This window comes from Onychostoma macrolepis, chromosome 16 (assembly GCF_012432095.1).
Source record: "Onychostoma macrolepis isolate SWU-2019 chromosome 16, ASM1243209v1, whole genome shotgun sequence".
Lineage (NCBI taxonomy): Eukaryota > Metazoa > Chordata > Actinopteri > Cypriniformes > Cyprinidae > Onychostoma > Onychostoma macrolepis.
Genome location: NC_081170.1, coordinates 14,881,327 through 14,896,852, shown reverse-complemented (window position 1 = coordinate 14,896,852; position 15,526 = coordinate 14,881,327). Strand labels below are relative to the sequence as shown.

Here is a 15,526-nt window from a genome sequence, read left to right as displayed (position 1 = left end):
GATGTCTCAGCTGAACAGAAATATCCAAAACATTTATACTACAAATATTTTTAGCAATGCTATTTTAACATGTGGCTGTAGGAAAGACGGGGTTGGTTGGCCACAAGAGTTGGATGGCACTGGGTATATTTCTGGGTCATAATAGGGTGCTGTCATAATGTAACATACAGCAACATTGTGTAACATCATATCAAGATATCACGACTAAAACCTGTGACAAAACAAAAATGAATTTAAATTTAGATAAAAAAAAAATATTACAATCTATGTTAGCTAATCAAAGTGGGAACCAATTATATTTTGATATAAGACTTGTAAGAAATTGTCTTTTGGCAATTCTTTTGGCTAAATTTAGGAAAAGTTGTTGTATGTTTGTCCTTTATTATTATTATTATTATTATATTATAACAATCATAATATTCATTATACTTATGAAAAAAAGAAAAGTTGGTTTTATATAGGCGTACATAATACCAACCTGACTCTTTTTTACAAATAAAGTTAGCCAGAAGACATAATTCATATATAAAAAAAGTCATAAATTATTATAACTTTTTTCTTGAAATATTTTCAGACATTAAACTTTTTTTTTTTTACTCAAGATTGTACACCTTCATTTTTACCTTGCTTGGCCATCTTAATATTTTTAACACCAAAGATATTGAATAAAGTTATGAAAGCTCTGCCAACCAAGCCCAGTCTCCCCTACTGCTTCTAAAATGTGCTATAAGCTGACGCTTTAAAAACTAAACTAAATTAATACACTAAATTAAAAAAGTGGAGGTGTTCAGTTTATGAATCATTTAAGAGCTTGAGACTTGAGAGACTTTTGCAGTTTGATATTTTATCCTATCTGAGCTCTGGTTACAGGGCAACAACAACTGTGTGTGTGTGTGTGTGAGCAACAACCGCGTCAGCAGCTCTGAATGGAAAGAGATTGCAAAGGGAGCTGCAATTCCTTGGCAGTAGAGAAGAGACGTGCTCAGCTGTTCTCTGCCCCAGGAAACACAGCTTTAAGTTCAGTCTGGTTTTTAGAGGGGGGCTGGGACAGAAACATGTGTATAAACACACTATGAACTTGGGTTAGAAAGTATGCTGGTAAATATCGTGGATATGAGCGTGTATATTTGAGTGCGCTGATTGCGTGAGTAAATAAGTGTGAGTGTTGGTTGTAAGCCCTGGCCTCTACTAATCTCCACTTCAAAAGGTCTGACTGTTTTTTTCTTTTCGTCTCTGTCCATGTCTCTCTTGCTCTCTGTCCCTCTCTCTCATGGGAATGGTAGGAATGCTACATGACGTCAATGCTGACATTCCCAGAGCAACAGCTGAGAATGGAGGGAAGGGAGGGGCAACGGACAGACAGAGAGAATGAGACAAGGAGTGGTAATGGACAGAGAAAAGCAGTTTGTTAAGAGCTTCTTAAGAAAAAAATAATTCACTCCACATATACAAAAAGCATATTCCACAAATACGGTACAAAATATTAAATCATTAAAACTTGTTTTCTTTCTCAATAAATAGTTTGTGGAAGGAGGTTCTTTACCTTCAAGAAAGCGAGAAAAGTACAGAACGTCAAATTGATTTAGTCAAATTAACATTTTATATATATTTTAGCATTTGATATATAATATAGATGCGCTGAGCAACAATTAATCATGATTAATCGCATCCAAAATAAAAGTTTTTGTGTACATAATACATGTATGTGTACTGTGTATATTTATACATATATAAATACACACATGCATGTATATTTAAGAAAAATATATTGTTTATATATTAAATATATTATTTATATATAATATAAATTATATGAATGTAAATATATACATGTAAATACTTTCTAAATATATACTGTATATATATATATATATATATATATATATATATATATATATATATATATATATATATATATATATATATATATATATATATATATAAAATAAATGTACACAGTACACACACTTATATTATGTACACAAAAACTTTTATTTTGGATGCGATTACATACACACACACACACACACACACACACACACACACACACACACACACACACACACACACACACACACATACATACATACATACATACATACATACATACATACATACATACATACATACATACATATACATACTAAAAGGGTTGCAAATTTAACCTAAAGGGGCAGAATATTTTTGGACAAAAATTTGTCATTACTGACAAAAATATTTACCATTTAACTCTTGGTTAAATTTAGGTTTACGTTTAATACTTCACATAACATAAAACCCAGAAATTGGACTCTAACCTTTAAAAAAAAAATGACAAAATGGCAAAGAACACCAAAATAAGGCATATTTATGGAATGTGCCAATTAATACAAACACAATCCCAAGAAATGGGAGGCGTTTTTCCAGTGACTCCACAAGGGCCTTCAGCCTCTTCACTGATTAAATGTTCACATTATAAATGCCCACTTAAAATGTCCATGAGACTTATGTGCTCTTTGAAGTTCAGAGGCAGGAGAACCTACAGCTGTCAGGGACTGTCAAGATTGGCTGGGAGGAGAGAAGGGAGTGTGACAGAGGGGGAGGGGAGGGGACGGAGCGTGCTGGTTTAAGCTGGGTATTCAGAATGTCATGAGTGAGATATGAAGAACAGCTGAGAGGGGAAGAGGATGGGAAGACAGTTATGCAAGGGCACAGAAACAGAAAGGAAAACAGAAAAAAGCAAACAATAATGTAAGAAAATGAAAGGACGGAGTAGGAAAAACGACGTGTGGTGTTGACCTATAACATTTATGTCACTGTGCCTCATGGTCCCATGAGGGTGTTTACAGGCATGCTTGAAGAACACAGTGTGAGCTTCAGCTGTCACGAGCAAACAGGTGTGTGAGCATACACTGGATGTGCGATAGCCTGATCACTCGCGTTCAGATTTTTGAGTCCGGATAACCTTCATAGAGCTGCTGTCATTCTCATAATCACAGTCAGATCAGATCAGATCTTATCGGATGAGATTGAAAACTCTCACTCCACTCTGCAGGTCTTGAGCGTGCCCTTCGATTTTAAGCAGTTTGACTCAGACTGATGCATTATTCAGGTGAAAATGAAGAGGTATTATCGGGGCCGTCTGGCTGGTAGGAGGAAAGACTTACCCACAGGGCTTGGGCACGCTCCGTTTGAATTGTTGAGGTCACCTCCCAAAAGAGCACCTGGGAAACGGACAGAATAGCTTAGAGGATGGCTAAAATTTCAAGTCTAGACTATAGACTCTAAATCTAGATCTAAAGTCAAACAAATCTGGAACTAACATGAAGTTTTTGGAGCAAATATAAGGAAATAACATTAGTCTCAGCTGAATTTGATCACAAAAGGTCAGCCAAGACAGACTGCTGTTTACACCCATCTGAACACGTGTCTTTTGGGGGAGGGGGTCCAGAATTTTAAGGGAGGGTGTCTTATTTAATGACTATATTGATTTATGAATGCGTCACAAGTGTACGTTCAGTGAAGCATTGTGCACTTTTATGTATCATATTTTAGATGCATAATGTACATTGTTTTTGTACAGTATATTGTATTATATAAATTATATGAATGTAAATATATACATGTAAATACTTTCTAAATATATATATATATATAAAATAAATGTACACAGTACACACACTTATATTATGTACACAAAAACTTTTATTTTGGATGCGATTACATACACACACACATACATACACACACACACAATTAATCGCATCCAAAATAAAAGTTTTTGTATATATATATATACACACACACATACATACACACACACACAATTAATCGCATCCAAAATAAAAGTTTTTGTATATATATATATTTGCAACCCTTTAGTGTGTGTGTGTGTATGTATGTATGTATGTGTGTATATATATATATACACACACACACAATTAATCGCATCCAAAATAAAAGTTTTTGTATATATATATATATATATATATATACACACACACACATACATACACACACACATACACACACACACAATTAATCGCATCCAAAATAAAAGTTTTTGTATATATATATATTTGCAACCCTTTAGTGTGTGTGTGTGTGTGTGTGTATGTATGTATGTATGTGTGTATATATATATATACACACACACATACATACATATACATACTAAAAGGGTTGCAAATTTAACCTAAAGGGGCAGAATATTTTTGGACAAAAATTTGTCATTACTGACAAAAATATTTACCATTTAACTCTTGGTTAAATTTAGGTTTACGTTTAATACTTCACATAACATAAAACCCAGAAATTGGACTCTAACCTTTAAAAAAAAAATGACAAAATGGCAAAGAACACCAAAATAAGGCATATTTATGGAATGTGCCAATTAATACAAACACAATCCCAAGAAATGGGAGGCGTTTTTCCAGTGACTCCACAAGGGCCTTCAGCCTCTTCACTGATTAAATGTTCACATTATAAATGCCCACTTAAAATGTCCATGAGACTTATGTGCTCTTTGAAGTTCAGAGGCAGGAGAACCTACAGCTGTCAGGGACTGTCAAGATTGGCTGGGAGGAGAGAAGGGAGTGTGACAGAGGGGGAGGGGAGGGGACGGAGCGTGCTGGTTTAAGCTGGGTATTCAGAATGTCATGAGTGAGATATGAAGAACAGCTGAGAGGGGAAGAGGATGGGAAGACAGTTATGCAAGGGCACAGAAACAGAAAGGAAAACAGAAAAAAGCAAACAATAATGTAAGAAAATGAAAGGACGGAGTAGGAAAAACGACGTGTGGTGTTGACCTATAACATTTATGTCACTCGTGCCTCATGGTCCCATGAGGGTGTTTACAGGCATGCTTGAAGAACACAGTGTGAGCTTCAGCTGTCACGAGCAAACAGGTGTGTGAGCATACACTGGATGTGCGATAGCCTGATCACTCGCGTTCAGATTTTTGAGTCCGGATAACCTTCATAGAGCTGCTGTCATTCTCATAATCACAGTCAGATCAGATCAGATCTTATCGGATGAGATTGAAAACTCTCACTCCACTCTGCAGGTCTTGAGCGTGCCCTTCGATTTTAAGCAGTTTGACTCAGACTGATGCATTATTCAGGTGAAAATGAAGAGGTATTATCGGGGCCGTCTGGCTGGTAGGAGGAAAGACTTACCCACAGGGCTTGGGCACGCTCCGTTTGAATTGTTGAGGTCACCTCCCAAAAGAGCACCTGGGAAACGGACAGAATAGCTTAGAGGATGGCTAAAATTTCAAGTCTAGACTATAGACTCTAAATCTAGATCTAAAGTCAAACAAATCTGGAACTAACATGAAGTTTTTGGAGCAAATATAAGGAAATAACATTAGTCTCAGCTGAATTTGATCACAAAAGGTCAGCCAAGACAGACTGCTGTTTACACCCATCTGAACACGTGTCTTTTGGGGGAGGGGGTCCAGAATTTTAAGGGAGGGTGTCTTATTTAATGACTATATTGATTTATGAATGCGTCACAAGTGTACGTTCAGTGAAGCATTGTGCACTTTTATGTATCATATTTTAGATGCATAATGTACATTGTTTTTGTACAGTATATTGTATTATATAAATTATATGCTATCATTCAAAAGTTTGGGGTCAGTAGGATTTTTTCAATTAATAATTTATTTTAAATTAATATCTATCGTAAGGACATATAAATGTTATTCTTTTGAACTCCATATTCATTACAGACTCCTAAAAAATTTATCAAGTTTCCACAAAAAACTTTAAACTTTTAATAATGAGAGCACCAACTTCTTGTCAGCATATTAAAATGATTTCTGAAGGATCAGGACTGGAGTAATACCCGCTGAAAATTCTGCTTTGTCAGCACAGGGATAAATTCAATTTTTTATTAAAATAGTCAACAGTTATTTAAACTGTAATAATACTTCACAGTATTACTGTTTTTACTGTATTTTTGATCAAATAAATGCAACCTTGGTGAAAAAGCATAACATTTAAAAATAAAAATAAAAAATCATACTGACCCCAAACTTTTGAACGCTCATTGTACATTGTACATACTATTACACAATTGCTCATGTACACTTTTAAACACTGTCTTGTGTATGTTGCACAGCTGTGCCTACATTATCCACCATCCCTGCCTTGTGCCAATAAAGCTTGTTTCACTCTAAAATGATTCGATCAAGCACTTGTTTTTGTTCAAAGCTTTTCCTAGCAGAGATTTCATGCTACGCGAGTCGGGAGTCCTTCGAGTTTTCAAGGATGCATCAGGACACATTAGCGTTTACACTACAAATGCGATATGTGTCCCTGACCACCTCCAAAGGAGCTTTTGAGAGATCAAATCACAAAGAGATCCATTGAATCTTGTTTACTATATCTCTCAAGATGTTGATACCAGGTGTAAAAAAGATGCTACAACTCAGCTGATGCTGAATTACAGAAATGCAAACTTAACAGAATGAGCTGAAGAAAGACTACATGACGTAGGAATGCATTCAAATTTTAGTCAAAATAAAGGTGAAAATTATTTTCATGTTATCGCAGATAACTGATAAATGGCCTTTACTAAAATTCTGTGTTAACATTATACAATAAGCTTCTATTAGCTGACATTGGTTAATGCATTAACCCTCAATGATCAACATGCTACAGTATTTTTTTAATGTTAGATTAAAGATGTTCATTGTCATTGGTCCATTAAATAATATAAATACATACAATTTTAGATTTTAACAAAAAACTATTAAATTAACACAAAGTATTTTTCATTGTTAGTTCATATTAACTAATAGAGCTTGGCAACGGACGTCACTGCGCAGTGCATTCTGGGACGTAAACAAGAGGGCGCCGCCATATTGTGAGGCCACATCGGGCGAGACTTAAAACAACCACATGAAAAACAATGTTGAAAAGTCGATTAAAAGAACAAAATGTACTATACAGAGACAAACTTCTAACGGACGCAAGAAAACGGTACCTGGAAAAGATGGCCAACCACCCGCACCTATATTTTTGCCTGATTTTGATTTAGATAACCGCACCCGATCGTCACATTCAGGGTTCATATACGGTCATGAAAAACCTGGAAAAGTCATGGAATTTTAAAACAGCAATTTCCAGGCCTGTAAACTTTTGGAAAAATAAATAAAGCCAGAAAGTTTTGGAAAAGTCATGTTTCACAATTCTATGTACAGTAGAATTATGCTTAATCAGGTCCTGAATTTCGGTGTGGGATTGCGCATATATTCCCGCAGCTTTCGACTTTAAAATGAGGGAAATTCCTGCAAAACATTTATTCAATATAGAGTGTAGGTTAGATGAGTAAATAAATTCACACAACCAGTCATTTGAAAACAGCGTGAGTGATTCAGCTGCACCGCGTCCTCTCTCTTTGACCTTCTCTTCACATCTGCGATACAAGACTTTAGCTCGCGTTTCGGTACAGCTGACAGAATTGTCAATTGTCTAATCGGTCATTGTTGCATCGTCACAGAAATGTATTATTTGCACGTCTTTTTAAGTCTTTCGGTACTCGTGCGCTCCAGAGGCGCTTTTCTGTGCGCTGCAGTCGCATCCAAAGCGCGTGCTGCGAACAAACAAACACAGCTTGTTGCGCTTAAGTGGCCAAATACACACAAAATAATGTCAAAATGTTCGTCCTGGCGAGTATCCTCATAAGTATTGTCAGTTTTGTCTTAAGTTGCGAAAGAAAACGCATATGTATAAGTATTGGATCCGTGAAACTGGTCTTGTGACAGCAGCCTAATAAAGCTGTGCCGTCTGTCATTAATCTTAATCAAACAACAAAAGACAGAAGAAATCCCTCACTGCTCTTGACTAAATAATGTTTTGTTGAATAACTTTAATATGTTGATTTACACTTTATTCAATTTCTGTATCCTATTTAAAACAGGTTCATATTACAACTTCCTCGGCGCGTCGCAACAAGTGGCCTCACAAAATGGCGATTTTTCCCATCAGCCACCGCGGCGCTAGAGCAGTGACGTCACGCCCCCATCCCCTATTACTAATTTTAACAAATAGAATTCTATACGATTTTATCTAATAAAAAATTATAAATCCAATATTAGCTGATATCAAATTTGTAAAATCAGCTAGAAATAATCATAATAAAAAAGATCTGAACACTATGCCACCACTCCAGAGCAGAGAAGATGAAGGTTTTGCAGTCATTTTTATGCATAAATCAGTGGTATGTCTCTGAAACAGCTGCTCCGTGTAATCTGACACCCACAGGGCAACATTATAAGCTCATGTACACAACATGAGTTACTATTTCCTCCTTCCTGCTTTGCTTACTGGTACCCAGCACCATTGATCTGCTCAGGATTTTACCTGCGCTGGCAGGTCTCTGTGGCAGGCCTGGAGACACCGTGTTCCTCTGCAGCTGCGGTTGCTGTGGTGACAGCAGGCGCGGGTCTGTGAGAGTAGAGGTGACGAAGGAGGTGGTGACGAGACTGCTGGGATTGCTGAACGGCAGAGGGCTCTGACTGGACACCGGCACTGTGACTGGCATGGAGAAAGTGGGCGGTGGCACTGTGGACTGAGAAGCACAGATAGAGAGGGAAACGGTTAACAGCTTAAACTCGCCTGCCTGCATGTACATGGTCACACATCGGTTTTTAATAGCATGCAGTGACTTGTGCAAACATCTCCAAAGCAGAGCACGTGAAGCTACGAGGTGCAGAGTTAATTTTGTAAGACTTTTGTAAAACTGTTGATGTTTTAGTGCAAATTATCCAGGCTGGAAATGAAAGGAACAGGAAGTCTTCTCTTCATTTGCATCTAGATTTCACTGAATCATCTGGTGTTTACGGTTTTATTTTAACACTTGTTTTGGAGCCCAGGATTATACTCAATTTTAGTCTGCAACAGTTGTCCTTAAACTGGTAATACGGCTCTAGGGAATAACCCACGGTGCACAGTAGGCTCAGGTGTTTCAAACAAGGGGCATGTGGCCGTGACAACTCCTGAGTCAGCCGATCCTCGTTCTCTCGCTTTGCGAAGCACAATTAGCCAGCTTCGGCAATCAGTGTGGACTCAAACTGTCCAGATGCTCTGATGGAGACCCATTTTCCCATGATCCTTCAGCAAAACCAGGGCCTCTAAATTTAGAATGTGGGCCGCACTAGGCCTCCTGTGTTCTGAGTGGGACCCAGTTTGATAGAGTTAGTCTGGCTCTTCCTCTGTCCTTCTCCCGTTCTCCTCTAGCCTCTCTGTCTGAGCTTCAGCAGAAAAATGTAGTTCGAAGTGCGCAGATTACAGACACTCCATTCTTAAAAATATACATTCTAAAAGGGGAGTTACATAGTGATGCTATAGAAGAGGGTTTTTGGTTTTTTTTTAGTGTGAAGAACATTTTAAAATTCTAAAGAACTCTTTCACTATAAAGATCATTTTGTGCAATGGAAAGGTTCCATGGATGTTAAACGTTCTACATGGAACTTCATTGATGTCAATAAAGAACCTTTAGTTGGCCCGTTCACACCAAGGACGACACGATAAAGACATAGTTCTAAAAATCGTTCTCAATATAAAAGAATAGCAGAGTCCACACCACAGCTATAACGATAAAGGCACAGAGAAGCGATATCGTTGGAATCGCTTTCAGAAGGATTTTCTCCAGCTGATGATCAGAATTTGGGCTTGTGTCCTCTATAACCACTGTTGTTTTGAAGAAATGACTTCTAATGAGAATATACTGAAGCCAAAGCTGTTTTAAAAGAATATTCCAGGTTAATTTTATCCGAGCTACGGTTCTGGAGGGAGTAACCCATGTAGCATATCGGCCTGTAGGCGAAACAGCAACTAAGTTCCAGCACTGCACGCAGGCCAGACAGGGTGAAGGGAGGGGAGGGAGGAGGAGAGGGAAGGGTCTTTAGTGTGAGACGGGCAGCTGGTTTAAAATATGGAGCACCAAACACACCTCAGCTGAATACATACACCAAGACGGAAAAAATCTAGTTTTCTAGTCTCCAATGTCTCAGCCAGAAAGTGCAATCTTACACTTCTGAAGTGCCTTCAACAACTGAAGATAAATACAACAGACTCAAGATTATATCAGTGTAGACACTGACAAGCGATAGACAACTGTGATAAGAATGACACTTGGTACTGAAAGGGAGACTGTGTGACGTCGAGGAAGAGCGTGACCAGTGAAGTGAGAAAGACTGACTGGTTTTGGGAAACAAGTTGGCAAATCATAATCACATGAAGTCCCTTCGGATTGGAGCTCACGGTGCACACGAGGAATGATCTTTCAGGTCGATTTAAATGTAATTCAACACAATGCGATCACAAATTTTATATAATATAATATTATAAAATGTAATTAGCCAAGCGGAGTGCTGAGCAGATTCTGAACAAATGTTTTCACTTGCTACTTGCAACATCGTAAATGAAAATATGAAAGGCAAATGTATTTGAGATCTGCTAAAAAGTGTTATTAAATTTGAAAGATTACATTTAAACGAGTGTTAGATATTGCAAAATGTAATCTAAATATAATATAGACAGAAATGGGTCAATTAAATATCTAATATCAACTGATATACACTACCATTCGAAAGTTTGGATTTTTTAAATGTTTTTGAAAGAATGCTTGACAAGGATAGATTTATTTGATCAAAAATACAGAAAAACTGAATTTTTGTGAAATAGTATTATTTTAAATAACTGCTTTCTATTTGAATATATTTTAAAATCCAATTTATTCCTGAGATGACAAAGCTGAATTTTCAGCAAACAGTGTAGCATAATATTTTCATGGATCCTGATTCATTTTTAACGAATCCTTGCTAAATAAAAGTATTAATTTATTTTTGAATTATCCTGATGACCTTCGAATGGTAGTGTATATCCAATATCAACTGATCTAAAAAAAATTATAAAAATAATAAAATCACTGATATAGCACTGATGTATACTGCATTCCTGTTTGGTGCACAATACAGAAATATTAATTGTCTTTTTTTCTTTTTACTTCAAGTTGAAATTAAAAATTTAAATTAGTATGATTTGTAATATTTTTTTTAATTTCCTCACAATCCAGCTTTATCCACTGAAACTGCCACCACAGCCAAGTCAGACAGTTAGTGGTGAATATCTAAAAACTCATTACAAACTGATCATTTTCCGGCCTGTTAAATAGAGCTCGTAGTACACATGCTGCTGGGTGTCCCCAGTGAGAGGGATTAAGGTTTTAGCTTTGCTTCCTCGGGCACTCATGCTGGGATTATGTGGCAGAGAAAGAGAGAGGTGCTGGATGACTCTCTTTGTGCTCCGGCCCGTGAACGCCGCACTGGGCAGAGAACAGGAGGGGAGCGAAGGAGAAGAAAACTGGCCCTTCATCAGGTGACGAAATGCTTTTTGGATGCAGCTACCGAGCAATGTCTAATTTCCAGTCTCATTAGCATTTCAGAGGAAAGAGAACGCAACTTACTACACTAATCAGTCTTTGCTGCCCACATCCTGTTGAATCACGTTCACCGTGTAAATCATATCAAACTCGGGCCCACGATACGTTGAGATAGCGAGCAGCACTTTCTTGTTTCTGTACCTCCTGAGAGGAGATTCCTCATGCAGGGCTCATGCATAAAGCATTCTTGACAGTGCCTTAATGAAAATTATCTTCACCGACGCCTGAATCGGGACCCAGATGAGTCAGAAGTCTATTCCTGGCAAACGCGATACAAGCATCAGTCATCGCAGAACACAAGAAACAACAGCACGCAGAATCAAGACAGCTATAAATCACAGGCGCGTTTGAAAAAGTGGATTGTGAGGATCAAAGGGATGCGGCCCACACTCGCCCTCTCGCCCCCGACTGCCCTCTCCTTGCCCAAGCACACACATTCAGAGGGGATTGAGGGGTGGTGGGAGGGGAATGGGGTGAGAGATGGCTGCTAGGTGCTCTGTGAGTTGATTGCCGGGCCGGCAGCAGGCTGTGTGAGTTGGTTGGCGGGCCAAAAGCAGGCCTCTTCACACGGGTACTCACTGAAAGCCTATAGCTCTGCATCATTTTATCAAACTCCTCGTCTATCTTTTTGTACTTCTCCTCTGTGCGAGGCGTGAGGGAGAACGGCTCCTCTGGGTCTGGGCTCTCCGAATCCCGGTGCTCTTTCTTGTTCAGAGCCTTGGTTTATTGCCGACCGAGGACAGGAGAGAGAGACAGAGGGGAAGAAAGAGAAGGAGGGAGGTTAGAATGACAAGATAAAGAGGAATACTCACTCCGTAGCGTTTGAAGAGGATGTCCAGGTCGTCGCTCTTGCGGTATTTGTCATCCTGTAACGGACTTTGGTCGATCGAATCGTCCCCGTCTGGCTCTGGACTGTTGCAACCGTTAAAGCCTTTCTTTCTCAACGTCTTAAAGCATTTGGAGTGGGAGAAGAAAAGGAGAGGAGCATATTTCACATTTAGAAACACAAACGTCAATCAGAGAGAAGCAGCACTGATTTATTAAACCTACAGAGTAACGTGTGACACATAAACCAAGACCACTGTACATCAGCAAAATGTTTCATGAGGGAGTGAAGCGGCTAAATTCGATTTTACACCATGACTTGGAAAACGATGAAACTGCACAGCCCATAGACAACCGTGGGCTGGAAATAAGTTAGACGAGGCTGAAAAAGAGAGAAACTCCGTTTATCGGTTTCAGCCTGAAAACAGCTCGAGTCTTTTTTGAGAAGATTTTCCAAACAAGATTTTCTCTAAGTAGCTTTGATGGGGGTATCGAGGCTGAATGGAAAACAGTTTTTAGCTCTGCCTTCTTCCTCACAGAGGTTATAGTGACATAAAAAGTGTGCAAAGAAAATACAGCATAAAACAATGTAATCCAGATCAGCAATGTAAATTGGACAATTAACACTTTAAATGCTTTTTGTTCTAAAGTTTGGGGTCAGTAAGATTTAATGTTTTTGAAAGAAGTCTCTCAAAAAAAAATTATTACAATTTAAAATAATTGCTTTCTAATTTGATATTACTCCAGTCTTCACGGTCACATGATTCTTCAGAAATCATTGTTAAATGCTGATTTGATTCTCAAGTTTTTTCCCCATACTTTGAAAAACAGAAAAATAACACCATTTACTTGAAACAGAAATCTTTTGTAACATCATAAACTGTCACTTTTAATCAATTTAATGCATCCTTATCAAAGTATTAATCAATTAAAAAACCCTTCCTGAATCTTCCTAATCCCAAACTTTTCAATTATATTATAAAATGAATTAAAATGAACTAAAATGCAAGCGGCGAAGACTAGGGTGTTGTCACACCTCTACAAACACACCTCTCCACAAAACTCCATACGATTAAAGGCTTTTTTTGAGGCCACAAATCTAGCACTGAAATAAAACATTTAAAAATAGGGGCTGTTGAAATCCCTAACCCCAAGTACGAGCATTAGCAATTAGCCTTAGCAAGCAATACTAATAATTTATAGATTTAGAGGATGATTTGATGAATGATGGATAAAAAAAAAAAAAAAAATACATAGCAAGCATTTGATCTAGCTCGATCGTTCATACATAACACTCTCTCTCTCGCGCGCACACACACAGTGAGGAGTGGGTCAGCTGATCAGCTTGTCTCTGAGTCGGCTCCATCTGTTCACCTGTCCCTGTATTTCTCTGCCTGCTGTCTCTCCTTTATGGGGCGGGTGCTTGTTTGTGTTGCCAAGGGAAGATTCCCCTGCAGAGCTCCGCTGCCTCTGACTGGCTAACCTCATTCAGTAGCGCCCCTCCCCCTGCGACCGCCTTCCTTCCCTCCCCCCAGCTTCCCCTTCCTGTCTTTACACTATTTCATCTGTTAGCCCTCGACCTTCACTTTCTTTCTTCTAATGTTTCTGGATGGCTTTTTACACTGTATCTTTGCGTCTCTTTTCTAATCCAGTAATGCTCTCATTCTTCCACGACTTAGCGAGCTGACTCATTTCTGTCCTCTATTCCCCTCCTCTCTCCATCCCATATCGTCTTTTCAAACTCCCACTTCCTATGTGGGATGGAAGCAAACATTTGAGAGGGACCAAATAAAAGTTTAAGAATCTGTAATTGAAAAAGACATACTGATCTAAAAACGAAGGGTCTACGGCGGTTTATGGTCTTAAAACAACTCTCTCACGAGTGGGAGCTGATGTCCAACACAGGCAGACTGTAATGTCACCTTCCATTTGCAGCATGTAAAGCGGAGAAGGCTGCAACCCCCCCCAGCCATCCCTTGAGAACGCGCTTAAAGCCTCGGCTTCGCCGCAGCCTGCTGACTTACACAGACGATAGCGTCCAGATACACCCATCTGACAGATTAGCGGCCCCTCTGAACCCTCCACTCCTCCTTCTCTTCATCCCTCCATCTCAATTCCTCCTTTAAAGGCAGCGTGTCTGCCATTATCAGGCGAGTCTGACTATAACTCATACATGAGGCTAATGGAGTCATTTTAGCAGCTGATCTGGGCTGATAGCCCACGGCTCAGCCCACTGTGGAGGCGGATCTGAGAGAATAAACTGGAGTACATCATCTCGATCTCGATATCGAAGAGGGCTTAGCCCATGTCCAGCACACACAGATTTCTCATCTCTTACAGACAGAGGTTAAGAGTTCAAAGTCATTTCATCTCGACAATCTAACGCCAGTGGTCACACTTGAACAGAACTGCTGCTGTCAGGTGGTGTTGTTGACTTTGATGTCAAGTCGATACTCAAATTAAATGCAGTTCCTTCTGTAGTATTGGTACTATAGACCACTCAATTTAGTACTTAAAAGCAGTCTGGTGACAGGTGGTTACTCCTGAACGCTCATAAATGTGCACTTCCTGGTCAAAATGCCAGCTTGGCATGGCATCAATGTAAACACAGCAGGTTTCTGCCACTGTCTGTTATGTCATTTATAATAATTAAACTGTAATGCTGACAATAAAGAGAGAAACCACTTACTGGGATTACTTGTTTATTTGTTCTTCATTACTGTGTGTTTGAATAATTACTTAATTTTAAAACTTTAATTAAAACTTTTTAATTTAATTTACTTAACTGACAGATATAAAAATGTTTAATTTAGTAATATCTATTGTAATAATAATAACAATTTTTAAATAAAGCACTGTTAAATAGCATATTAGTTTTTGATGTGGTCTCAAAAAATTAACACTAACAATTGTGAAATTTCACTGGTATTGGTTTTCTTAGGAAAACCTATTTTCTTAGGAAATATAGATATAGGCTATTAATATATTGATTAGTATTGTATAATATGTCATTTAATATGAATACTGTTTTTATCGATTGTCAGCCCTGGTTTCTATATAAGTGCTCTCCTAAAAAGCAGTAGAAATATAATAAATTAATTGTTTAACAACAACATGCAACAAATTTTGCAACAGTGTGAAGGAAAAAGTTGAGTAAAAATGAAAACTGTCATTGTTTACTCTCATGCTTTTACATTTTCAGGGACACAGCTCTTTCTGAAAACACAGTCTGGACCTGGTCTGTCAAGCTGCAATGAGGGCAAAAGAA

The 15,526-nt window shown here is 38.3% G+C and overlaps 1 protein-coding gene across 13 annotated transcripts in view; it reads right to left on the bottom strand.

The window, feature by feature from the left end:
- The window catches only part of mef2d (myocyte enhancer factor 2d), a 95,180-nt gene that overhangs the window by 17,202 nt on the left and 62,452 nt on the right, over positions 1 to 15,526 (bottom strand). For 11 of the 13 annotated variants that reach the window (XM_058747515.1, XM_058747514.1, XM_058747512.1 and 8 more), the window contains 3 exons: positions 12,013 to 12,150; positions 8,352 to 8,559; positions 3,147 to 3,203 (listed from right to left, as the gene is read on the bottom strand). In XM_058747515.1, coding sequence (XP_058603498.1) covers positions 3,147 to 3,203; positions 8,352 to 8,559; positions 12,013 to 12,150 — 403 coding nt within the window. Of the gene's footprint in view, positions 1 to 3,146; positions 3,204 to 8,351; positions 8,560 to 12,012; positions 12,151 to 12,245; positions 12,381 to 15,526 lie in introns of all 13 variants that reach the window. The other 2 variants (XM_058747516.1, XM_058747519.1) reach the window with 2 other exon arrangements.